We start from the raw sequence: 26,463 nt of genomic DNA, 5'->3' as shown, positions 1-26,463 counted from the left end.
GTGTTACACATTAGCGAGCTGAAGGGAATGCTGCTTGCAGATACAACCTATAAAATGTTTGGAGGTTGGAACTTCAGAGGACAAGGGGTCGACAATCGCTCTCTTCAGAGCTGGTGGTGGATATGTGGGAAACACTTATATGCAAATGAAATGGCCTCAAATTACAGCCCAAATTGCCCCTATATCGTTAGAGAAAATAAGCATTAGGAATCTCTGGCATTGCAGTTTGCCATAAGAATATTAATGCATGGAAAAATAGGTGTTTACTGCTGCAGCCAATTATAATAAGAAGAGTTTAAGGAAGACGGGGGAAAAAACAGCTAATAAAGTTTCTGAGGCCTTCCAAACTGAGCTGTGCCTGTGCAGTGTGGTTACTGAGGGGAGCATACAGATATGCTGGTGGTGTCTGCAAATGCAGGGCGCAAGGCATGATGGGACTGAGGCCTGACAGAGGGGGAGGGCGGCCATTGTGCAGGTGGAAAAAAATAAAGTTTACTGTTTCTGAAATGCAATGAATATTTCATAGTGAAATGACCATTTGTCACTTGTAGGTCATGTGACGAGCGTGTGTGTGTGTGGTGACCTCGGTGAACATGGGCAATGGAGCACCAAAACCCAGTGAGTGAAACTCTGCATGGGCCTGTCAGAGCAGCTTGTAATGTGCCACTTGGCTTTGTTCATCTATTAACAATCGCATTTTGGTGCCAGGCTCTTAGTGTGTGTGTGTATACGATGTCGACCTGCCTTGAATACATTAACTCAAGTGTCTTTTTGTTTCTCTCTTTTTCTTTTCTTTTTAAAGAACAGTCAACATATTTATATCTTACAGCTTTGGCATTTTTCCTTATTTTTTTAAAACAATATGTTGATTTTTTTTTCCAGTATAGGATCTCAAACGCTAACAAGTTCATTGTCATGTCAGGAAACGCAGCAGGCCGCTGTGATGCCTTTAGGAGCGCTTCGTGAGTGTCTGCGTGTTTAATCCTGCTCTTAAACGCCTCACCTCGTTCAAAATCTGAGCTGTAAATAACTTAAGGATAAAGGACGCGTTATTCACAAAGATCGCCACTTCTGCCCAGCTGTGTTCATGCCCCTGAAAGTCGGTAGACTAGTTAGTCCGAGTCAATAACCGCTGACTGTACCCGATGGCAAATTGGAAATTGCTGGGTTCGGAAAACATAATCATCCGAGCACATCGTGGCTGCAAACGCCACTCCTTCGTTATTAATAATAAAGAAAGAAACTGAATCCGAGGCGTGGATGTTTAATTTGTTATTATGTAAGCTATTTGAAGAGTGATCGTATGGTAATTGCTCATTAGTCTTGTATATTTATTGCTGCACCTTATGTCGAGGCCAGGGGAATTGTGCGGGGTTCATTCTCTCGTTTCAAGGATCAATTTCAGAGGCAATTTGTGAAACAGGACAGATCAAGTTAGGCCTGACGTTGGGTCTGTAACGGGGTCGGCCTACAGGTGCCACCTCACAGACATTCATTTTGCCCCCGACGAGATGCTCTTCGAAATGAAACTCCTCTGGCAGACGACGTGTTGACAAACTATCCAAACCCATCCTTTCAGAAGCCACTTCTTCCGACTTAAGAGATTCCAGCTCGATCAATTATTGACTTTGCGCGCTAATACCGAGCCTGTCCTCCGCTTATTCCCTCCCTCGGCCACTATTCACATTAGTGGTGTCAGCGGACGTAATTATACCTACTAATTGCAGATTAAAGGTTTTGGGTCAGTGGGGTCACTTGATAGGACCGACTACTCTTTTCAGTGGTGGATAATCGTTTCACGTTGCGCGCTAAATGTTTGATGCAGCGGGAGCTCGTTTCCAAATTGTCCAAAATTTACGCAAGAACCAAATTGCGCGTGGACTTGTGATGATTTATGAGGGAGTTTAGCCCCCGGACCGAGAGGGGCAGTTTTAGTTTAGATAAGAGGGTCACCAAAGGTCCCCACAATTGGCCCTTAACGCACAGCACGAGCGTCTGGGAGAAGGATCTAATACGTGAGGGCCCACTTCAACTCATAACGCGCGCACGCTGTTTGAGTTCTGTCCAAAGTAATTATATTCATGTGACCTTAGTTTCAAATTGCACCTGATCGTCCTCAAACAAATGCCAGGATCTGAAAAGAAGAGCGCCTTGAATTTCTCAGACGTAAAGACCTAAATATTACGGAAGCGGCATGCGCGCTTTTGTTAGGAAGATGTCTTTACCCAGACTGCTTTACAGAAAATAATCCCCCACTCCACCTCCGCCTACAGCTTTTTATTATTTTCATTTTCATTTTTTTATGTAGTAATATGCACTTTCAAAATAAAGAGTCTCTTTTAATTTTATTTAACAAATTAAAATACAATACACCCACTGGAAGCTTTTAATTTGGTGAAGCAGATTTTTGGATATTGTAGCTTAAAAAAAACAAAACGTAATTTCAAAAATAAGATCAAAAATTATTTCCATGCACTAGCTTCTTTTAAGAGAGAGGGGTTGAAATCAAACGCATTTAAATTAATCAAATTGTGCCAGGCTCTAATGAGAAGCCTGTCCTGTCTCCTGTGTGTCCATGCAGCACACGAGGAGGGGGTGTATGTGTGGTGGGGGGGGGGGGGGGGGGGGGAGTGCGCCAAATTTGTTTGCGGCGGATCAAGGCTCACCGCCTCCACTGCACTTTCTTTATCTTAATTCCAACTTGAAAAGATATAATTATCTAGTTTGAACAGGACTGCTATCAAATCCTTCTTTATAGGCAGGGTAGGGAAAAGCTCGAGTGGATTGTGAAGCTCTGAGCCGCTCGGTGTTGCCCGAGATAGGAGTAATGAAGTTGTGGAGTCCGGAGATACAAAGGGCATTAACCTCATTAGCATGAAACCTTTTCTTCTAACTATTGTGGGACCCTTTCAGTCCTCTAATCCCCCCTATTTCAAAGCTGGGTTTGTAATAAAGCTTTTAGGGGTTTTTTTCTCCAAAGCTAATGGTATTCTCTATAGATTTTTATTGCTGTTATAATCTATGGGCCGATTAAGAATTCCCTATATGCCATGTCCCCCCTCCTTCCTAACCCAAACCACAAAAACACCACTTTTTACTTTATGAAACAATTAAACAAACACGTGCACCTCCGCGAGAAACACCGAAGTTAGGTTAGTTCGCGAGGAAACAAACAAAAACCATCATAATCTAGTTTCAATTTGTTAAGATTTCTTTCTGCTTTCGTGGTTTTGTTGTTTGGTTTGTTTGTGTTTAAATGAGAAATCGTTTCCTGCATCTCTTTCTCTTTTTTAATGCGCCCACGGACTCCAAAAAAGAAGTCCTGTAATGTTTCCGCTCGGTCCAAAGCAGCAGCTTGCAGCACGATTGGAGCCTAAAAGACAAGATTTTAAACAAAGATCCCATTTTTTGCGGCACATTGCAACCTTCCCTTATCGCGTCGTGAGGGGTAGTCAGATTGTACTAAATTATGTCCAACCAAGCCCCCCTTGGATCCGTGGATTAAGAGATTAAAGTGGACCACTGGGCAATGCATCCCCTTTCCCCCCTCATATTACTCGCATGATAATTGCCCAAACTGATTTGCACTTTCACAAAAGCTTGTAGGGACTCTTTGTAGCCGGAGCGGAGCAGACGCTGCAGCTCCTGGAGGAAAAAAAATGCTTTCTATGTCAGACTGAGAAACAAATGCAGGGCTGAGGAAAACAAATTACATGCTGCAGAATTTTTCCTCTCTTTGTTTTTTAAATCATCCTATAAACGCCACATCAGCGCGCCTCGCTGTGCGCTAAATGATTGCGCATTTCCGAAAAAAGAAAAAAAAAAACCTTAAGGTTGCTTTCCGTAATCAAAAGCCTATACTTTTACTGCGCGCGACATATTGATAAAACTTTATTGACAAAATATTGACAATTACATACTTCTTGGAAGTATACTTTGTGTTAAAATTGTAGCAAACTTAACACAAACACAAAAAGTATTTACATTCTGTAAAAGCGGGTTTAACAGAAACATTAACTTTTTTTTTAGCATTTCTGTACATGGAATAACGCTCAGTGCTTTTTTATTTTTGCTCTCTCTCCTGTCTTTGTCAATTCTTGCTTTTTAGTCCTTCGTTGCAACTTTCACTGGAGGGTCAAGTCCTGACAGAAGCCTGTGTGGGGGCCACAGCGACACATTGGTAAAGCTTTAGGTTAAAGGAATGTCCTGATACCTTCCCTTTAAGTACTTTGTCTGTGGTCTGATTCACTTATTTTTTATTTTTTTTATAGAAAGATGTCATTTTTTCACCGAAATTCCACTTTTCTTTCCTTAAAAAAAATTAAAAATAAACACCATAACGCAGCACCGCTACTTCATATGTTTTCACAATCACTTTTACACGAGAATCATTAATTAAAGACTGCACACATTGTAAAAAGGAAGAAGCACGACATCTCTCTGTTTGAAAATAGAGTTAGAAACAAAACTGATTATTCCTCTTTTTTGTTGTTATTGTTTCTGTTTTTCCTTGGTTTGCGAAAACTCGTCAAATTAAAAACAGCTACCAGGAAAAAAAGAAGAAAAAAAAAAACTAGACCATGCATTTCAAGTTTTACAAAAAAAAAAAAAGCAGTTTGGTGTTTTGGTATATCTTACGTGGAAACGATTTTTTTTTTGTTTAAAAAAATAAGAGGAGGAAAAAATAATAATAAAAGCCTTCTGAAGTGCAAACGTCCAATGTGAGTTGGAGAAAAATATAATTAGGTGTTGGTTGTAGGTGGGGGAGGGTGGGGGAAGGGGGGTAGTAGTGGTGGTTGGTGCGAGAAAGGGTTCAGGTAGGTGGACTGAGACACTGTCGGTCACATTTCCCTGGGTCACTCGGACTGACAGACCCGCGTGGTGACAGCAGTGTCAGTCGGGCTTGTCTCACCCTCAGCTGCCGGTCTCCGGAGATCTGAAATGTGACATTGGCTTTGTACCCTCTCACTTGTCTCTACACGGCATCCTGTATCCATGTCCTCCTTCATTCAGGCGCATAGTCTTTATTTTAATCGTCCGAAGTGACATCAATTTCCTCCGGGCTCGCCTGTTTAGTCGCCAGTCTCCACCGGTTTATGTGATGCGATCCTTTCTTCTTCTGCTGAGACTCCGAGCCCTCCTCTTCCAACTTCTGTCTCTTGAACTTCGTCCGTCGGTTCTGAAACCACACTTTTACCTGCATAGAGAAGGGGGGGGGACCAGAAAAACCCGTATCAGTATCACGAGATAAACCGCGATTGGCCAGTGCGTAAAACCAAGCGTGAATAGGATAGCATGGCTAAAAACAAGCAGAGAGTTCAGCAGAAATAACAATAATTTTAAAAAAAAGGCAAAATGTGACCTACACCTAAGGAAACAGCAGCCAGGATAAACAAACATCAATTATAGTTCCAGTACAGCACGAATACATGCCATTAAAAATCATGTCATTGTTAATTACTCCAATTATTCTTATTAACTCACATAAAAAAGAGCGACTTCCGCCTTAAAAAGGTCAAACCCCAATTCTATTAACAATATAACAGGACAGAGTCTTTTCCACATCACGCCTTAAAATTATGGGGAGGGAAAAAGGAAAATGAGACAAGGAGCTGTGACACAAATAAAATATTTTAATAAATAAGGTTCACTACTGTTTTAATGCGCGCAGAAACTTTGACGCCATACCCAAAGTAGGTCAGAAACGTATTTAATTTTTTTAGATTTTTTAAAACAAAAATGTCAGCATGTGGATGTGAAGAGAAATAAATGTCTCTGAGGCACGTTTAACATATATGTCCACACGCTCCTCTAAGTGGATTTGTTAATAATCGGTACCGTGGGGGGAATTAACAACATCTAAATCGATAAATTATCTGTTCCTGTTTTGTCGCTGTGCAGCCCTTTCAGCTCTTTAATGGCAACCGAGGTGCGTTTAATAAGCCTTCAGTGGGCTAATTGAAGTAGGTGACGGTTCATTTCTCCCTTCAGCTCCTCCAAAAGGCCCCGCCGTATAAAGGAGACACAGCGGACAAAAGACAGCAGGCTGATGGGCTCAAACAGCATCTTAAATATGGCAGGGGGAATTCATTGAACCCGCCTCGCTCTTTGTATCTCCTACCCTATAAAATGGTTAACTGGTTAATTTGCCCTCCATTTTGAAAAGGCAACATTCTCTCCCCCCCACCCCACCCCAAAACAAAGTAATTCAACCCCCTCCTGGAATGAGGTTAGGCCTACACAATGACGATGGACTGGCTCCAGCAGAAAGCCTCTGTCTTCAAATGACAACGTGGAAACGGTGTGCCACCTGATAATTTCGCGTTATTGTTTGGCAAATGATAAGCAAATGATAACACCCCGCTTTAGTGCCGCGCGTAAATACGCACACGTTTTACAGGCCTGATTGAAGGCTCCATGACGCACGGTACCACGTTAAAAAAACAAACAAACACATAAAAAGTAACACACCGTCCTCCAGGACAAGCACCACGACACAGTCAGCTTCTATAATAATCAATAATAATCTCTCGAATTACTGTAAAATGAAAGTGAGGATTTCCTAAAAGCCAAAAACACGACACGACGCGCTGAGAAGCAGCACTGAAACAAAAAACACACACGACGTGAGAGCAGGTGAGTGGAGAGAGAGAGGGCGGAATGTCGAGTAAAATCCAGTGCTTCTTACCTGAGTTTCTGTGAGGCTAAGGCTGTGGGCGAGCTGCTTTCTTTCTGCTCCCACCACATAATGGTTTTTCTCGAACGCGTGTTCGAGCCGCAGGAGTTGCGAAGGTGAAAACGCTGTCCGGATTCTTTTGGGCTTTCTGGCCAGCGCGTTGTGCAAAAGGAAGCTCTCTGGACTCGTTTCATTACCTGGAAGCGAGCAGAAAGTGAGGATCCTCAGTGACGTATTCAAATATATATGTATATTTTATAAGATGTTAACTATTCCATAAGAAACAACAGGCCTGGGCGCAGCTAGAGGACTGCAGTCTCCCGAGGGACTATAAAAGGACGATAATAAAGTCCAAAAAGAAGCTGGACATTAGTCAATAAAAAGCCACACGCCGTATTTATGAAAGTGTGTGTGTGTGTGTGTGTGTTTAAATTAATCATTACTGAAGGTTTCTTCTTTTAATATCTGTCAGTCCTTCCGTGTGAAGAGAAGAGGGAAACAAATAAAGCAGACGTATAATCCTGGACTTAATTAAATTAGCTTTTTGTGAACAAACTGTAAATCGACAACACACAAAACCAGCTTAGAAATTAAACTGAAAATACATTCTAGTAAAATAAAAAATAAAAAATAGCGCTGTCACTTGCGGGAAAAACAAACCAAACCAAATCAAACAAATAAAAATAATATTCAGTAATAATATTATTAATAATAACGATCACATAAAAATACCACAAATTCAGCACCCGAAATCAATAATAGAAAAGTTCTCAGGCCAAACCAACTTAAACAATAAATTTACAATTTACTCATATTTTGTCTGATGTCAGGTTCAGAAATTTAGAAACAGCATAATCATATAATTACACGTTTAGCTCAAATAAAAATGTATTTATTTCTTTAAAAAAACAAAACTAAAAAAACTAAAAAACAAAAAACCTGCTGTAACAGGTTTAAACCGCAGACTAGCGAAATGCTTTCATTGCGTTTCTGGATATAGATCATGCGCTATATATAACCTGCAGACTACCGGTGTACAAACATGTCAGAATTTCAATTCGTAAAAAAACAACAACCCGTTAACACATACTCCGAAGCTGCAGGCGTCCTCACAAGCCCAGCCATAAATATTTCTTTGTTACAGATTATTTTTCTTTGTCCAAAATCGAAGAAATTCGTTACGAGGTCATTTCTTTTTACAGCTGCGACACCTTTAGAAACTACTTTTGGCACTTAACGACGCTTCACTTTAAAACTGTTCTGCTACAGCTACAAATATATATTTATATTTTTTACACCACCTTGCTCTCAGCTTAACACAGTCTAAAAAACCAAAAAAAACCAAAAATGAAATAATAACAGAAAAGAAAATGCTACAGCCCGTAGTTGTTCGTGCGTAAAACTCATCCAAAGTCGAATACTTTGACAACTTACCTTGAAACCTGTGACCCAAGTACCTATATCTGTGTAATAACCAGGGGTAGAAAGTTGAGGGGTCTCTTTGCTGGCTGGCAAAAAGCGGGTGCGGACTGTGTGAGGATGAAAGCGGGTGAGCGGCCAGAGCGTGCGGCGGGGCCACCGGATGTACTGGAACGGTAGAGTTTGGCGGATGAGAGACCGCCTCGGCAAAAACCAAGTCCGGGTTAGAGTAGACGCCCCTGCCGCCGGAGTGAAAGCCGTTCAGAAATGGGTTCATCTGGCCGGAGTTTGCATAGCTGAGAGCCGCTGGCCTGATGGGCTCCTCGGAGCGGGACGCCGGTATCGGATTATCCTTCGCCACTAAAGACTCTATAGTAAAACACCTCTTGGGTGTAGGTTGAAACATGGTCTGATAGTCCAGATTCCCCAGTTTAGGTTAAAGTTGTCGTAGGCGCTCTTGCTTGAAAAATACTCCACACCCAAGGAAAAAAAGGGGAAAGTTTCTGCGCAGTAAACAAGTTGGGAAAGGGCGGCGGGCAGTGTCGAAGAAGCCAAAAAATAAAAAGTGCTCGGCTACTCCCAGACTAATCCATGGATGTGATCGTTTTCCTCGCCGGCTTCGTGCAGGCAGATTTGTTAGTTCATGAGCCTAATTAGCGCTGCAGCCCCATAAACAGCTTCCTCTGAAGGCTGTAATGGCATGGTGATTGGTCGCTGCCGCTGCTGCTCGCCTTAAGGTGGAGAAGGGGGAAGACGCTTAAAAAGTGCGTCAATGGGAAGCAGGGGCGCGGAGAGGCGGACTCGAACGCGCAACACGGAACGGATTCGTTCAGAGAAGAGCCCCCCGCGTGCACGCACACATGCCCGCACGCGCACATGTAGACACACAGACACATGCATCCACTCGTGCGCACATATCTCCAGGACATTTAACACATTCAACTAACCAGTAGAAAAGGTAGCCTGCTTATTTGCATTTAGTGTCTACGACAGGTTCAGGCAGATTTTTAAAGTGTGTGTGTGCTGTTACTACTAGAGGTGATTACTTTAAAATATGCAAAAACAATGTGGCGGCAACACATCAGCTCTGTTTGACTCTGTTTTTGGGATGCTAATGGTATGGAATAAATGGAATTTTTCAGCAGCCGCTTATTTGCGCCATTAGTCGGATTTAATTTATTTTTCCATATTTTCCTGTTTTCTTTATGTTTATTTATTTGTTTGTGACTGGACATTTGTAGAAAATTCTTTTTTTTCGTTGCTGCTTGTTTCCATTTGTCCCGATTCTAGGATCAGCATTAGTATGAGTTCTACACTGACACGCTTACATTTGTGCAGAATGGTTTGTCGAAGACGCAGACGCGCTTAAGCTCAGATTTAGAGGTGTTTCTGCTTTTTTTTTTTTATCTAGTGTGCGGGACACGATCCTGAAACAGTCAGTGTTCAGTAACGCTGTGTGTTAGACGGTGAGAGCTGTTTATTAGAGTAGTGTACCTGTGCGAGTGCGACCTGTCACCCCTGCATGCAGATCAGCGGCTGACGGCAGCAGCACGAAGCTGCAGCACAGCGGGCCTTCACAAAGAAATAATACACACTTGGAGTCCGCGCAGGCTGCTGACAAGTGAACTGATGCATCCCCGAAATGAGAAAATGATGTATTGCCTACCGACAGCCTACGTCCAAATGTTTGGAGATTATTTCATCATTTTATGCCTTTTTTTGTTTTTGTTAATTTTAATTTTAATTTTTTGGCCGCTGCTTGTAAAGCTGATACATGTTTCAAGGAAAGTTTCCAACCAAATACATATAATCAGAATAACTCCACTTATTATTATTATTATTATTATTATTATTATTATTATTATTATTATTACTCACATGGAGTTTAGGCTTTGCTCATTTATGCGGTTAAGGGTCCCTGAAATTAAATGTGGTCTATAAAAATATACTGGAGCACTGAATGGGCTTCTCAGCGCTATCAGAGCACCAACATGCCCACACACATACACCATCTTGTTTAAGATGTTAAAAAACACATTCCAGTTTATTATTTTCAATACCTGGAGGAATCTCCCAGAGGTGGATAGTTTTTTATTCAATTCGCTTATATAGTTCAGATAGAGGCTTTTGGTTTGCATTAAATATCAGCCTATTATTATTACTGTTATTATTATTACTATTACTTTTTTTATCATCATCATCATTATTATTATATAGTAGCTCAAATCGGGGAGCCAAATTCAAAATGCCAACGCAGTTTTGTTGTTGGGACAACAAACTCCCGCCCTGCTGAGGGTGTTTTCTTACTTTATAGCTCCAGCAGCATGTTACTGGTTTTGTAATTGCCTCTTTTCTGACCACCTTCTGCTTGTTTATATTTTTCCTGAGTTTTATACCCTCAGTTAACTGATGATCTTAGGCACGAACCAACACGTTTCCAGTTTTCGGATGTAACGAGTCTTCTTTCTGGTGTTTTACCGACCTCTAGTGGTTACAGAAAGAAAGGCTTTACAAAGTTCAGATCGCCAGCGTCGTACGGTTGTAGCCTCCACAAGCAGTTTTGAATTATTGTTATCTTGTTTGCCAGGCCAGCAGTCTGACCGCTCCTAAATATTTGGGCATACATGTTTCAGTTTCCGCCTCAAGGTAGCCAAGAAGTTCTGGATTACGATGCAGCATCCCCATGTGTTGTTGTTTATACATTAGCAGTGATACTGCAGTGATGTGGGATTAATTTAGAAACCAGAAACCAAAATCTAAATGACAAGCTTCATCATGTGCAAGTATCAACATAGTTGCTTTACTCATTTAAATTAAGTATTAAAACGCATTTGCAAGCAGGCTTTATTTCTAAAACGTATGTTCATAAGGTTATCTGTGGCTGTATTGATCTAAACTAGGCAAAGCTGAGGACAGCATGCTTTAACATTTTTTAATATCCCATTGAAGACAAAGAGAACATATGCCTGGTGAGCATTGTCTTTATTAATAAAGGCTTTATCTGTACACATGCAACCTGGTGTGATACCATTGATTGCAGCAAGATAGAAGCACGCACTGGATATGAAGCCAGACCATTTCAATACTCTATGCATGCACAAAATGTAAATTCCACTAGTTCTTTAACAGGTTAAAAAGCATCTCATATTAGATGGAAGAGCTGAAATAACTGAAGCAGGTGACACGATTCCTAGTCACCATCAGCCATTAGAAGAGTTGTAGATCTGTGCCATAACATCTATGCAAGGTACAGTCATAAAAGAGGCAGTTGGTGGTACACTGAGTTTGCATTGAATATTGTAGCAGGTTCACTGGTTTGCATGTAGGTCGGATTAACTTCACTAAGGTAAGAACATTTCCAACCACTGGGGGTTACAGTAATGCTTCACTGAAACCTAAGTGAACACAAGTTCATTGGTTAATGGTGTTTAGAAGGTGAGGAGTTTCCAGTTCAAAACTGCAGGTCAAAATAAAAAACAAAATCACTTCCCAGGAAACTACATTCTACAAATACTCAAATCAAAGGTATTTTTTGGCCACCAATGAAACACTGTGGCCGACAGAGTGATGTGGTATTTATGATTATTATAATTATTATTATTTTAAATCATTTATTGATTGAGCCATGAGCTGAGGTTTAGCGGCGAACGGTGGTCCAGCCATCATCATCTGTCTCGTTTTTGGTGCGGCGAAGGTTTTCTTTGTCAGTACGCCAGCCCTTCTCTCCATCAGTGTCACGATCACGGTCCCGTCCCGGTTCTCTGTTTCGGTCTCTGTCGCGCTCCTCACGTTTATCCTCACCTGCACGACGCCAAGAACCACCTGTGGGGAACAAAGATGTTTCGTAGAAAATATTCCAGCAACGGAAGTTTTTATGTTTTAACTTTGGAAGTTTCGTGTGTCCAAAGTGGATGATTTCTTTAAATTTAAAAAAAAAAAAAAAAAAAAAAAAAAAAAAAAAGCTTATGTAGCAGAGCATGTATCAATGGGTTTGCAGTGCCCTCTGCTGGCTGAATAAGTTATCTTCACGTTGAAATTTTTGACAGTCAGAAGATGAGCTCAGTGGATTGAGGATGGAGAGTTGGATCAGGGACACCAGCGTCTACAGCGTTTTAAATCTCTCAACTGTGATTACTTTTTATTTGATTTCAGGAAGATAAAAACCATGGTGATGTTGTGCACATCAGTTTTCTTTTAACATCTCTTAACAAAAGTGTTTGGGAGCAAACCATACTAGTTTTGGAATCAAAATGTTCTCCATTCAAGCTTGATATTGGATTATTATTAATAAAAGCAGAGCTTAAATTATTGGTAAATCTATGCAGTTTTTTTTTATTGTTTATTTACATTTCATACAGCAATTTTCTGAAACAAAGTTACCATTTGTGCATAAAATAAATTACTTAGATCACACTTACTGAGATCAAACCCAGCAAAGACACTGAAAGCAAGTCTAAAACATGCTCTGCTCACCATCATCAGGATCTCTGGGTGGGCCTCTGTTGTCACGATCATCACGGCGATCTCTATCACGAGGGTCTCTATTGCGGCGATCATCGCGGTCACGTCGGTCGTCTCGATCGCGTCGATCGTCTCGATCGCGTCGATCATCGCGGTCTGCCTCCTCTCTGCGAGATTCTCTCCAGCTGCTTCCCTCATCAGTACCCCCTCTTCTCCAGATACCATCCTCTCTGTGAACGCACAGTGACACCAATTAGAAACTCTGCCAACAACTACCTGAAAAGCAAATTGTCACATCCTCCACGGTGCTACGAATAACTCAGCATACAGGCATAGATCTATTAGCCCCACCTGTTTGGACGACGGTCTCTGTTGCGGTCGCTGGATCTTTCGTCTCCTTCGCCATCATCTCCATCATCATGGGGGCCACCCCGGGGAGGTCCCCAACTTTCCTCTCTGGCCTTCTCTCGCTCACGCCACCCCCCTATATCAGAGGTGTTCATTATGATCATTTTATTAAGACTTGACATTTAGGCACAGACCAGCTGCCTGGCTGTTGGATAACAAGACTTTTCTATTATTTACTGATAGCCAATTGGCTACAGACTTACCAGGTCGGCCAAGTGGTTTCCAGGGTTTGGCGTCATCACCACCACGATGTGGCCCATCATCCATACCTCTTCTTCCAACTCTGTCATCATCTCCTCTTCTGGGGCCCCAGTCGTCATCAGCTCCACGCCTGGGTCCCCTGGAGTCATCCATGCCTCTACGAGGACCTCTGTCATCATCAAAGCCACGTCTAGGACCACGGTCGTCATCTCCACCACGCCTTGGACCACGATCATCGTCGAAACCTCTGCGTGGACCACGGTCATCATCCAACCCTCTGCGAACAGGGCGGTCTTCATCGTCACCACGGCGTGGGCCTCGTTCATCGTCAAAGACCCTACGGGGACCTCTGTCCTCTCCGCTTCTACGAGGACCATCTCGTCTGAAAGGTAACTCTTTCTCCTCCTTGTCATCGTCCTGTCTCCAAGTCCTAAGGAGCACACAGTTGTTGTTAGAGAAGCCATTCCTAGCTGAGTCGGCATTACAAGAAGAAAAGCAGGAACTAAGTGTTGGTGACACACACCTGTCTGGTGCAGGACGACGCCACTCTGAATCCCCACCCTCTGTGCGTCGTCTCCATCCTCCATCCTCCTTTTAACAGAATCACATGATACTTCAAAATTACTCAGTCCTGTAGACCATATTATCCTTACACAGCCCATCCCAGCCATCTTGGGGTAAGCAAAAGCAACTTATTAAAAAACAGATCCAAACCTTTGGCTTCTCCTCCTGTGGGACCCTTCTCTCCTCCTCACGGCGTCGTTCTCGCTCCTCAATCTCCTGCTGACGAAGACGCTGCTTCCGCTCTTGCTCCTCAAGCTTTCGTAGACGCTCCTGGTACTCCCTCTCCTCCTCCTCTCGCTGCTCTTGTTCCAGGCGTTCACGCTCTTCACGCTCTATTAAAAAATTTTTAAAATCCTTCCTGGTTCTCTGTGGAATATGAGCTCCTGTCCTAACTTTATGACGACAGGTTGGATCACGGATTCGTGATTGTACAAACCTTTCTTGAGCTGCTCCTCATGAATACGCTGTGCCTCTTCTTCTTTTTCCCGGTAGTAAGCATTACGCCTGTCCTCTTTGCGCTGTCTCTTTCTGTCTTCCAGGCGCGTCTTCCTTTCCTCTATCAAGCGCTCTTGGAAAGCCTTCAGTTTTTCCTTTAAAAGGCACAGAAGTGAAGCTGAAAGCACTGCTTCAGTCCTCATAGTCAGCTAATGCTCAGAGATTGACTAAGCAGTCTTACCTCATAAATGAAGCTACGAGCAGCTGTTATTTTGGACAGGAAGTTCTCTTTGTCCTCCATCATCCTGGACATGCGCTTCTTGTGCTCCAGAGCCTTCTCCCGTTCAACTTTCATGGTACTAATCTACATAAAGAGAAGAACAACTTGTTACATTCCAGATGCTCAGATGTTTTACATTCGTTTTTATCTCTTAATGTAAAGCGCTTTTTCCTGCCCACTTACCCTCTCCTCCTCCTGGAGCTCCCACAGTTCCATATCCTTGACACGCTGCTCCTCATAAGCTTTTTTGATCAGGGGAATCTCCTCAAGACGCTTTGCCCTCTCAAAATAGTCAATCTGAAGAGAGATAAAACTTAGGGCCCAGTACATATTTATGTTATCAATACTTCTACTGATTTAATACCATTACCTTTTTCTCCTGGTTCTTCAGACGCTCCTGAAGTTCTTTCTTCTCCTTCTCCAGCTGCTCCACCTGTTTAGCCATGATGAAGTCAGGGTCCAGTTCTTCCAGGTCCTGCAACAAAACCAGTTTGTTAGATCTACATTAAAAATGTAATCCATGTGATATTTACCCAGATCAAGTTGATTATGGCTACATTTCATCACCTCAATGTCGATATCCTTGAAAGCCTTTGCTCCAAGTTCAGTCTTCTTGATCTGCTCCAAGCGCTCACGGGCATTCTTCTTCTTGATCTGCTTGTGCTCCTCCATGATGCGCTCCTTCTCCCTTTCTTTGGCCTCCTGCCGCAGACGCTCCTCCTCTGCCTTGCGAACCTTCTGCATCTCAGCCTCCCGCTGTTCTAGCTCCTCCTTCTCACGCTGAATGTTTAAGCTCTCCAGACGCTCCTTGCGCTCTTCGATGGTCTGTCTACGAGCCAGGATGCGCTGGTGATCCTTGCGGGCATTTTTCAGGTAGGCAGCGATGGCCTGTTGGTTATGCTCCTCTCGCTCTTGCTAAGAAAGAATAATTAAAACAAATAAATAAGATGCACTTGAATTCAAACAAAGGCATAACATGAGTAATGTTTTAAATATAACATGAAAAATACCGTCACTGTATGTACATTAATAAAGGGGGGGGGGAGCGCTGTACATTAGGTGCCTCTGGTCACTGTGTATCGGTTAGAGGTTGAACTCACCAGGATGGAGGCAGGCTTGATGACCTGTATGGCTTTAGCCAAAGATGCAGACATGGCAGTGAGCTGGTTCCTTATCTGCTCTGACGGCATGTTCTGCAGGAAAGGTCCAACAGGAGCATCCTCTTTGGTCGAGTAGTTCAGATCAGAGCCGAAGCTCAGAGTTTTAGAGGTGTGGTCTATTCTGACCTACAAGACAAAAAGAAATGTTAGATAATCTACAAAAACACAGCATGTTACTTCAGTAATAGCTCACATCCCTGTTTCTGGACCATCAGTGATGTCAGCGTCTCTACCAATGTGAATCTTACCTGCAGATCACAATGCCGTGCAGCATCTACAATGGAGCGCTCCAGCTGGAAGGCGTCCACAAATGGAACCAGAGAGGCCAGACGACTGAACTCGATGCTTTGATAGATCTGTGCAACCTAAAATTTAAAAAATGAAGACAATTACACCCATTTCAGGGTAGAAGCGATTTAGAAAAAAAGATTAACCAGAAGAGAGAGAGGATTACCTGTTGCAAGAGCCTCAGGATGGTGTTACTCTGCAGATGTGGGACATACTGCTGAAGATCAGGTTCCTTCTCAGCCTGATCTCTCACCCAGTTTAACACCTAGAAGAGTAGGAAATTACAAGCAACAAGAAATGTTAATTAAATGAATAAACTTCAAGCTGTATGTAAGAAAATGAACTGAACGACAGCTCCTTGTAATTATTACGTTTGCTGCTGCCACATGAAGCTGGACAGTTTACCTTGGTCACTCTCCCGCTCAGCTTCAGAGGATGAAAGTCGACCTCAAGCCAGTTGTAAAGTTCTTTCACATCAGTTACAACATACTGCAGCAAGTTAAATCTAACCTAAAACACAAAAATCATACATTTGACAAAAATTTAAAACAAATTAAAGAACAGATAAAAACAAAAAACTATATTCTTAAAAGGGTGTGAAGATTTCTCTCTCTTCTTGAGCACATAGTGTACCATATCATTAATGAGACTTTGGCGGGTTGGTGGAGACTGCAGGGCCAGGAGGGTAGCTAGCCTTCGGTGTTTCTCAACAATGATGCCATCCATGTCAAGCAAGCGAGCAATATCGGTACGCTCAGGGGTGATGGGAATAGATAGCGTAGCCAGGAGGACTCGGGTAGACATCCTGAAAATTGAAAGTAAATTTCAATACATATTTGGTCATGATCAAATTTTAAAAACAAAAACAAACAAACACTGGTGCATTTATCCACAAGGAATTAATGGAATACCGCTGCATCTCCTCTTGGGTCAGATTCTTTCGCATCTCCCTGGACAGATGATAGAGCCGGTGAAGTGTGCAGGCATGGAAGAGAGCGTTTCCAGATTTCCAGAATACAGTAGACACCTTGTTGTAGTAGTTGGCCATCAGCTGTGGTTTGGGAGGCTTCTTGGAAAGAGCAAACAGGCCATGGATGTCCTCAACAGCCTTGAATGCTTCCTGAGAGGAAAAAGAATAATTGCATTAGTACCATTAATTTTACATTCATCATGTTTCAAAGCTACTATAATATTATACATTGCCAGCTGCACATTACAGCATCCCACAACAGTGGAGGCAACCGATCTGAAAATGCTTGTGTAGTTGTTGAAGAGTGTTAGGTAGACTAACCTGCCACAGCTCCATGCTTATGGCGCTGTCCAGCTGCACCAGACGTGTCTCCAGGTGCATGGACTGACTTTCAGGGTTGTTCAGATTGATGGCAGTGCTCTGGTTGTGATGGCGCTGGATCTGACCCAGATGCATGCGCAGGTTGTCACAGAGCTTACGAAATTCTGCCTTGCGGGTGTACTGAAGGCAAAACTTGAATGCTGCAGGGAAGGTAGGATTTTAGAGCCTCGTACTTAAAGGTTTTAACTGTAAAAATGTTTGCAGTTGCAAAACTATTCAGTTATTTAATATTAATACTAACAACAACAACAATAACTGTTCACTTTGACAATTAATTTAATCTGTTACATTATATCTTATTACATCGCATTGCTTTGCGTAACTGCTGTAATACCTTGAGGATTAGCTAATCCTAGACTCACAGCAAACAGACTTGAAATACATTTCTGAATAATAATTAAATGACTTCATTGGGAAAGATTTTTGTTTTATAAAACATACTATACATGCATTGGTGTTAATTAACATCCATATACAGAAAACGATTAAAAATACAAAAACTTTATATTAAGATGGTAGTAAGCAGCCTGGAATATTGACTTAGGACTAGAACATGACATCATGAAAACAGACAGTATTTAAAAAGTAATTTGATGCATGTCCCTACCTTGCTGTGCAATGTCATGGTATAGACGCTCCACCTTGGAGTTGTTTCTCAGCAGGTCAAGGCACTGGCGGTAGGACTCCCACAAGAACTTCACCCACGGAGTGAGGAGCAGGCGATCAGTACGATCTTGAGTGTCCTCTCCACTCACAGCACTCAGGAGCACGCTAAAATCAAAGCAAGTTTCACATTAGTCCAGTTTATTTATTTAATTGAAGAAAAAAAAAAAATCAAAATTTAAAGTTAATTCATTTCTTAGGGCTGGTGTTTGATTTAAGTCATTTGTTAAACAGCTGATTTACTATATAAAAACTTAAGCAGCATCACCTTTCTGGGGTCTGGATGTTATCCAGATCTTCGATGTCCAGGACCATTTGCTGGGACTCCTCCTTGGCTGTCTCAGTCTTCTCCTCTGCCAGCTTCAGGTAGGCCCTGACCACATCCTCCAAAGACTTGATGTTCACCTGGAAACAGAAAGCGCTTACATTTAGACTAAACTGCTAGTTTGCATAAATTATTTTGTGTGTGCAAAAATCACAGATTTTTTCTTGCAGACCTGCTGGCAGATGTTCTTGTACTGGTAGAGACCCTCCTTGGCCAGGTGACTCTTGCGAAGATCGACGCAGAGCTCCAGATATTTGAGCATAATGGGCTCGTGGATCTTCTGCCATGTTCGGTGTTTCTTGCTTTTGATGACATCGTACAAGACATCCAAGGCCGGCTGCTTCTTGCCAACCTCAAGAAATTCTGCGCAAACATGTTAAAATAATATAAGTCAACAATAAACGCGTCAAGTCCCGCATCATTAAAAAAAAAAGCAAACGCTTCACACACCGTGACAAGCTAGAGCCGGCTGATTAGGCCGCTGTTGGTGCGTCGGTGATAGTAGGATCTACTTACAGCACCGATTCCCAGGCAGCGTTAACAACACCGTAAAGCTACGTGGAAGGTTAACAGCTCTCTGGCAGTCACTTACTTTTCTAAAAAGTCTTTCTTTTGTAATTAAAAATCTGCGTAGACTGTTGGCTACATACCAACGTAGCTTCACAATTTCGATATGGCTTCCCCGCCATCCGGCTAGCGTTAGCAGTTAGCCCGGCCGGCTAACAACAACGAGTCACCAACGGCTAATGCCAGCTAACCCTTCGCCCAGTAGTTAGCATGGATGTGGCCCATCTGTTAAAACACGAAGCCGTTTGTATACTCACCGTTCGCTCGTTTCAGAGCATTCTCTGGCCGCTGAAAATACGCCGGCATGTCGATGACCTTTTAGCAAAGCTCAAAATTGGTTGACTTGGATTAATTTTAAGAAATTTTACCAGTCCATCAAAGCCACGCACTCACCCTGTGGAACGGTGCTGGCTGAGAAAGGAACAACCTCGTGAGTAGCCTTGGTAGGGTTGCCAGTTGCGTCACGTGTTATCCCTCCCCCCCAATCCCACACTGTGTGCGCCGCATCTATGAGGCGGTGAAAGGAAATAAAGACAATTAACTTAATACAACGTACAGTTCAGCGTATCCGCGTAGTTTTGTTATTATTTTTATTTCACTTTTATCATTTGTAAACACACCCTTTTCACATCTTGTAGAGCTTTTTGGATATGCAAACACATAAGACTTTAAATGACAAATGATTCCGTTGGCTGTGGCATGTTTTCAGTAACGGAAATATGATCATTAAAATGATACAATTTAAAACAGGAAATAACTTGTAACTCTTGTGCTTTTATGAAAGTTTCTATAGCGTTAGCACCAGTGGCCGTCTGAAGTCACTGGTCCATTTTAGAACGTAGAATAGCAATGCATAATCTAAACTTCCCAAGTGAGGGCTTTAATCAAACCTGGCAACTCCGATGGTACAAGGTTCCCGTATGTGCTCCCCCCAATGGTACCTTCAAGTACTATTCAGAAAAACATTAACTCAAAAAAGATCAATTCAATCAATGCGTGTGAAATAAGATAAGATAGAGCCTAGTTTATCTACCAAGTTCGTAAATTCCCGTGCATAGGTAGCAAAGAGTAAACACAACCAATAAAACCATGAAACAATAGCTAAACAAAGTCAAATAACTCAGTAAAACGGAATATGACAAAATTAAAAGTAGCTCTATAAGTAACATAAAAATGATAATTTAAAGCTAAATAGAATACAATTATTAGCTGTATAAATATAATCATTATGTTAGAGAATGTGCTCCACTGCCAGTCCAATATTGCCACTTACAGTACAGAATGCAATCTTAAAAGCAATCTTGGTTTTATTTTGACTGTTTTACTTTCAAAAACATATATCTGTGCTACAGATTACGTGAAAACGCAGACTTTTCTATCACATCATAATGTGAAATGCTATGAATTCATAAAATTTCAAATTTATATTTTCCTGCCGTCCGTGAATATTACTTGCATTTTGTGAGTTACCATGAACGCACCGTTACGGCTGCTGTGATTGGTTGTGAGCTGCGTAGCTCCTCCCTGCACAGCCCTCCTGTCCCGGAAGAGGGAAGCAGCTTCGCAGAGAGAGAGAGAGAGGCGAAATGTTTGTTGACAGCAGCAGAAATCTTCTGAATCAGACTGCTGGCAAGTTTTAGCCCACTTTCTGTCCCATTAAACCCATCCAGCATCGCTCTCTGGCATTCTGATCTCGCATGAACTCTCAAGGTAACTTTCCTGTTACAACTATGTCCGCAGAAGAAGACGCCCGGTGGCTGCTCTCCAGTTAACTTGTGCTTATGAACTGTTTCAGGTATGGAATATGGCAACGACTGAAACGCAGCTTATGTTAAGCGTGGGATTAATCGGTAAGTTTCGGTTAGGAAGTCGTTCTTTTGTCTTTTTTTTTTAAAGCTAAGTCGGCGTCTGAGATCCGCTGAACATGCAGGACAATCACATGATACTATTGTGATCCGAGAATGTCCCCTCACTGGTTTATTGCTCCTGCATGTTCAACCTGAATGGCTCTGGATGGGTTCCTGAGCGCCTCCAGTAACCTTGTTATTGGTAGTGATGCTCTTAGAAGACCCTGAAAGTCCAGTCTGAATGCATTTCTTTCTCCTGACATGCTAAATGTTGCTACATGTTGCTTTTATTTCCCCTCCTTCAGAGAAAGATGTGAATGGAGACACTTTGTGGGTGTGGTGCTATCCATCTGTGGGCGACGAACTAAGGGAAGTCCTGCTCAGCAAGTGCTGCCTGACACACGATGGCCGTGACTTTCACACTTTTGTGTTTGGTCAGTTCTCCCGTACCTGGTATTACATTACTACAATGGAAGTACAGGAGCCGACAGCACTAAACAAGGTAAGATGTCTTTATCCAGGCATTAGCTTTATCCTTTTTGTCACATATAATATCTCCATCCCTCCATAGATGAGCATTTCTTTAATGTCTCTCTTTCTCTTCGTCAAGGTCACTCATTTTTCAGTAGTTGTTACAGCAAAAGACTTCAACCCTGAGAAATATGCTGCACTCAGTAGAATACTCTGCAGGTGACAGTCTTTATGAATACGAAGCATCACCTTATGTCTTTGTGCTTTGGGCTGAACTCACACAGTTACATTTATTTCTCAGGATGTATGTCAAACACGGAAGTCCGGTGAAAATGATGGAAGCCTACATCACCGTCCTCACCAAAGGAATCTGTCAGAGCGACGAAAACGGCTCGTTTCTCATTAAGGACTACGATGTTCGGAAAGCCTACTTGGCAGGTTCAGTCAAAGGTAGGACTTCACGTTTGTAAAGAGGAACACACATAAAAATACTGAACACCTTTCCCGGACTTTCCTGTGTACACAAATCTGCTATTTAAGATTTTTGTTATTTGTTTCATTTGTTTTGTTGTGGCCAAACACTATTTGAACTTTTTAAAAGCAAAGAATTCATGCTTTTTAGCTCTTATTAGAAACCCCCGCTGTTACTGGAGGTTTTTAGGAAGTAAAACATATCAGGGTCAGCTGATATTTCACATGAAAATGAAAGTTTTCTTACAACCTTATGCAGTCCTGAGAAAATCTAATAAACTTACCGCTTTAATAAGAGGGTACCCAGGTGCAGCTAATCAAATGTACTCGATTAACTTATCATTGTTAAGTGTGAGAAACTCTATAAAAGCAGAAGTTTTGTCAGTTTGCTGGTCTGGAGCATTGAGGCGTGTGTTAACACAATACCACAATCCTTCCAGAAGTGCACGTTACAGTCATTGAGTCGACCAGAATTCCCCTGTATACCAAAGAGGCCCATCTGTCTGATAGCTGAAGTTTTCCTTAAAAGAGCTGTGCATAAATGACTGACTGTAAAACGTCAATGAACTGAAGCTATGTTGTAAAGAAGACTGGGCCACAATGCCTCTAGTGTTGTTAGAGACTGATGAAATCAGAGAGAAAATTATGAGTTTATGTTATTGCTGTTTAAAGTGGTCGCACGAGCTACCGAATGATGAGGTGTACTTAATCACGTCTCCACACAGTCTCGTGAAAAAGTTTTTTTACACGGGCATACACATATATAGTGAGATATACTTTAAATGGAAAATGATGGGGTTGTCATTTATTAACTTTGAAGTTATAACTGTTTGCTCAGCTGTGATGCTACTCTGCTACTCGTGCAGCAGATGGTGCTCAGCGTGCCGGAAACAATGGAGCCAGAGTCATAATCATGGAGAAAATACACGATAGCTGCTTGAGATATCATCTCAAGCAACAATTTCTGCATTAAGTAGTGTAAAAAATATGGGATAACAATAAATGAATAGCTGGGGACGTCAGGAAAACGTTATGCAAATGCAGTTTGGCATCTAAGTAATTATTATATCCATTTTTAGTTGATGTACAGCTTTTTTTAATTAATTCATTGAACATTTTAAAATGTTAGCTGTTAGTGGAAAAAGTCACACGATCTCAAATCTTCGACCATGTTTTTGCTCTTGTCTCAGATGTGGTGTCTCAGTTCGGGATGGAGACCATCATCCTGTATACAGCCTTGATGCTGAAGAAGCGGATTGTTGTCCATCACCCTCGGATTGAGGCGTTGCTGGAGTTCACGAGGTGAATTTAAGACTTTCATAATCATATCATAGTGGACATAATTGTGTTGTGTGGGTAACTCTTTTCTCTGTTTGTCTCTCAGAGTTCTGCCGGCTCTCGTGTGGCACAGGAAAGACTGGTCCATCCTCCACCCGTACGTCCACCTGAGTGATGCTGAACTGGAGGATTTAAAGAAATGCCCCGGTGAGGCTGCCTCCTGGTTTATCTGTGTAATTAACAGAAAACTCATCACGCAGCTTAGCAGCTATCTGCACTGCCATGACTGGGGTGAATGGGTGAATTATTAATGCTCCAATATGTTTGCTTCCTCCACAGGATACATAGCAGGGTTTGTAAATCCGGAAGTGAGCAACAGAACGGATTTGTTTGATGTGTTTGTGAACCTCCCAGACAGCACCATCACAGTATCCCAGAGTGCTAAAGGTAGCATGTGTTCAAAGAGAGAGCAATATGTTGCTTTGATTCTCTCAGACTGATGCTGAGTCTCTCACAACAGAAGCCATGGCTATGGGGAAGTTGCACAAGGACATCGGCCAACTCATCGTGCAGTCTGCGGAGGACGCAGAGAAGTCAGACAGTCAGGTGATCAAGGTAAGAACGTAGTTAAAAACACCAGACAGGAAAGCGTCAGCTGCAAGAAACCTAGTCTTAAATCTAATGTGCCCTTCATCTGCAGGACATTTCTGTCAAGACTAAAGAGATCCTCGCTAACCTGGTTGCTCTTGCTGATGAGTGTGAAGACTCTAAAATCACACTGGAAGGTTTAAAGCGGCGTCATTTCCCTCCAGCGACGGAGAACTTCCTCTTTCATTTGGCAGCTGCAGAGCAGCTCTTGAGGATATAAAGCTGTTTTCAAACACTCTACTGCAGGTTACCATCCGCAGCATGGACTCACTGTTGGGATCATTACGGTTTTTTTTTTGTTTTTTGTTTTTTTAAATGGCACACTGTTAATACAAGGAAGAAAAGTGTCCCTAGCATCAGATTTTATGGTGCACTGCTTATCTAATACATCAGGGGACTCACACACCAATAATGGGAGCAATGAAAGGATTAGTTTGGTGATAATTAATGTTTTTTTAGCAGAAACTAAATTAATCTACAGCTCGAGTTATTAAAAATATCAACACACAATGTGAACAGACTGGCTGCTGCCTGAGGTGTAGACCTCAGTGCACAGCTGCTTGAGTTTTTGTGTAATCTGAAACGATGGTCTTTATGTGGGATTTGCTGAAAATGTAAAACAATGCAAGTTTTATCCCTTAACAGTAACAGGTATGAGGGGAAAAGCGCCGCAGCTGTTGACTTGGAGTTTGTAGAGCAGAAACAACGAGCAGTGATTTTCCATCAGAGCGTTTTCCCACACGTTGGCTTCCTGTTCACGGTGCAACGCAGCAACTCCAAACGTCACAAAGCTTGTTCGTGGCTGGGTACTCACTTTGTACTGTCACATGTGTGTGCAGGTTTTGCAATTACTGATTTAGCTGATAGAAACTTTGCTGTGCGGGGAAATCAGATTACAAGTGTAGCAGACACTGCACAACTTGTAGATTCTTTTTGTCTTTTAAAGGAATGTCACATTTTCTATTTTGCTAACAGCATTAGCGCCGCGCACAGCTGAAACAGAAGTAAACTGTTGTGCGGTGGGGAATTTTCAGAGTTGTACTAACAGCTTCCACTTCAGTCTTGAGCTGATTAAATAACGATTAATGCTTCCATGCCCACACTGACTCACTTGTATTTAATTACACGTCTTATTTTCCAAGCTGTTTTTTTTTCTCCACTCTTCTAAATCAGTGTCGTTAGCTCCATTGTTGTACGGTTGAATCCATTTTTCACCACATTGCAGTATTTCAGGTGACGGTAACACATAGGCTCATGCAACTTTGAAAATATATTTTCATGAAAATGTGTAATATTTGCTATATCTATAAATCCAACTAATACTCAAAGTGAAATAAATTTCTATCAGAAAGTAAACTGTTGCTTTAAATAAACTCTTTATTTTGGGGTGTGTGTCTGGTGTGGTGGTTGTTCCTGTCATGCTCTCTGCAGTTTGTGGAACATGTGTCAGTGGATTGTGTGTCTTCTATCTAAAGCTGCTTTTCAGAGTCCTCTGTGGTAGAATAAATGTCTCCCAATTGCTGCAGCCTGCAGCTCCTCCTCCAACTGCTCCCTCTTTATCTGCAAAACAAGGTCAGTGTCAGCTAAGTTCAAGAAAGCAAAACAAAACCTGAGCGCAGAGGAGGACCCCGACCCTTACCGTTCCCAGCTGTGGAAAGAGACTGAATGAAACGGGAATCATCAGGCCAAGGACGAGCGCGGTGCTTATGTGTCGGAGAGGAGCGACAAGCAGAGAGTTCCTCTGGAAGGGTCTCACCCTGTAAAGAAAAATCTATTCGGTCAAACCTGATTTTATTCGGAGGGTGTTAAAGACGGCTTTAACAAAAGGCTGACCTTTTCATGAGTAGCACCAGCAGATTAGGAACGGCGGCGGTCATACCGAACAGTGCCGCTCTTGACAAGGCAGTCTCCCACACAGCCTCACAAAAAAGGAAAGATCTTTACTACATCAAGATTTCACTGAAATTACTGATTTTTCTTTTTTTAATTTAAAAATACCTTTTCTCCTGCTGCTTTGGACATGCCAACAGGATTTCCATTGTGATCAAACACTTGGATGCCAGTTTCTGACTCCTCACTTCTTACAGTTAACACATTGAAGAAAGCCAGAGTAGCTGAGGAGAGTAAAACAACATTGCAGAGCTGAAAGTATGCTAGTTTATTTGCTCTGTTAGGGTACCAATAGGCTCAGGCTTCATTTTTTTCCTATTATCCTTAATATGGTCTTCCCAGGCAAATACGTGAGCTCATACCACCTGCTAAACCTTCATTTGGCAAGAGGAAGCCAATCAGGATAAGAAGAAAGTTACTTTAAAAGCAGAGCAGCTTGTTTCAGACAGAGGGTCTGCAAAGCTAAGTGTAAAATACATAAGGATTATTCTGAACTGTAAATCATGCAAAGCTACTCTAATAGAAACCTAAAATGCAAACTTTAAATACAGTGTCTGCATTGGGATGATTTCTACTGTACGAGTCTCCACAATACTATTTATTCAGTAAGCACAGCGGCTTGTATTCAGCACACAGAACTTACCTGAGAGAGGGATTGGTAATATTGACCTAAAGAAAGTCTGCACTGCTGAGCTTCTTAAACCTAGTCTGTTGATAAAAATCTGAGGGAGGGCCTGAAACAGAAGATACAAAGTAACAATGACTGAAAAACCAACATTTACTTGAGGCATTACGGTTATGATTTCCATAATCAAAATGCACACACCCCTGCACATGTTGTATAGGAGACTGTACCAGTGATCAACAGAAGCTGCTTCAGAGAAATGTTGTACCCCTGGTGCTGGGAGATAAGTGCAGAAACAGAGGGAGGGCTCGAGATTAGAGAAAAGACACTTTAAAAAAAAAAATGATTGAGCTATTTGATCACACAATCAGCTCATAAATGAAAATATAGGCCTGATCTAAACACTTTACCTGCTCTGATGAAGAATTTCTGTTT

General features: G+C 42.0%; 4 protein-coding genes across 5 annotated transcripts in view; 1 reads left to right on the top strand and 3 right to left on the bottom strand.

The window, feature by feature from the left end:
• Window positions 1-3,861: 3,861 nt before the first annotated feature.
• Window positions 3,862-8,850, bottom strand: emx2 (empty spiracles homeobox 2). The gene is made up of 3 exons (XM_005927049.3): window positions 8,111-8,850; window positions 6,689-6,873; window positions 3,862-5,197 (listed from the first exon to the last, which is right to left on the bottom strand). The coding sequence occupies exons 1-3, from the start codon at window positions 8,499-8,501 to the stop codon at window positions 5,030-5,032; spliced, it is 744 nt and encodes a 247-aa protein (XP_005927111.1). The 5' UTR covers window positions 8,502-8,850; the 3' UTR covers window positions 3,862-5,029.
• A 2,210-nt stretch (window positions 8,851-11,060) lies between these two features.
• On the bottom strand, window positions 11,061-19,237 carry eif3s10 (eukaryotic translation initiation factor 3, subunit 10 (theta)). The gene is made up of 22 exons (XM_005927050.3): window positions 19,056-19,237; window positions 18,404-18,594; window positions 18,175-18,311; window positions 17,851-18,014; window positions 17,184-17,383; window positions 16,804-17,012; window positions 16,526-16,697; window positions 16,298-16,402; window positions 16,059-16,157; window positions 15,853-15,969; window positions 15,545-15,730; window positions 15,012-15,359; window positions 14,815-14,919; window positions 14,628-14,741; window positions 14,406-14,528; window positions 14,166-14,319; window positions 13,880-14,061; window positions 13,689-13,756; window positions 13,168-13,595; window positions 12,908-13,040; window positions 12,569-12,786; window positions 11,061-11,917 (listed from the first exon to the last, which is right to left on the bottom strand). The coding sequence occupies exons 1-22, from the start codon at window positions 19,102-19,104 to the stop codon at window positions 11,733-11,735; spliced, it is 3,687 nt and encodes a 1,228-aa protein (XP_005927112.1). The 5' UTR covers window positions 19,105-19,237; the 3' UTR covers window positions 11,061-11,732.
• Window positions 19,238-20,313: 1,076 nt separating this feature from the next.
• Window positions 20,314-24,899, top strand: dennd10 (DENN domain containing 10). Its single transcript, XM_005927047.3, has 10 exons — window positions 20,314-20,508; window positions 20,594-20,648; window positions 20,951-21,147; window positions 21,256-21,335; window positions 21,418-21,566; window positions 22,778-22,889; window positions 22,972-23,072; window positions 23,205-23,312; window positions 23,386-23,480; window positions 23,566-24,899. The coding sequence occupies exons 2-10, from the start codon at window positions 20,603-20,605 to the stop codon at window positions 23,731-23,733; spliced, it is 1,056 nt and encodes a 351-aa protein (XP_005927109.1). The 5' UTR covers window positions 20,314-20,508; window positions 20,594-20,602; the 3' UTR covers window positions 23,734-24,899.
• The window catches only part of sfxn4 (sideroflexin 4), an 8,350-nt gene continuing 6,785 nt past the window's right edge, over window positions 24,899-26,463 (bottom strand). For both annotated transcript variants that reach the window (XM_042222821.1, XM_042222822.1), the window contains 7 exons: window positions 26,439-26,463; window positions 26,230-26,304; window positions 26,047-26,137; window positions 25,512-25,627; window positions 25,347-25,432; window positions 25,153-25,270; window positions 24,899-25,073 (listed from right to left, as the gene is read on the bottom strand). The exon at window positions 26,439-26,463 is cut by the window's right edge and continues 38 nt beyond it. In XM_042222821.1, the coding sequence (XP_042078755.1) occupies window positions 24,996-25,073; window positions 25,153-25,270; window positions 25,347-25,432; window positions 25,512-25,627; window positions 26,047-26,137; window positions 26,230-26,304; window positions 26,439-26,463 (589 nt within the window). In that variant the 3' untranslated portion in view covers window positions 24,899-24,995. The remainder of the gene's footprint in view (window positions 25,074-25,152; window positions 25,271-25,346; window positions 25,433-25,511; window positions 25,628-26,046; window positions 26,138-26,229; window positions 26,305-26,438) is intronic.

The sequence above is a fragment of the Haplochromis burtoni genome, unplaced genomic scaffold, assembly GCF_018398535.1.
Source record: "Haplochromis burtoni strain Fernald_Lab_line unplaced genomic scaffold, NCSU_Asbu1 Contig_96, whole genome shotgun sequence".
Lineage (NCBI taxonomy): Eukaryota > Metazoa > Chordata > Actinopteri > Cichliformes > Cichlidae > Haplochromis > Haplochromis burtoni.
Note: the sequence above shows the minus strand (reverse complement) of the source record. Positions and strands in the feature narration are given on the sequence as shown.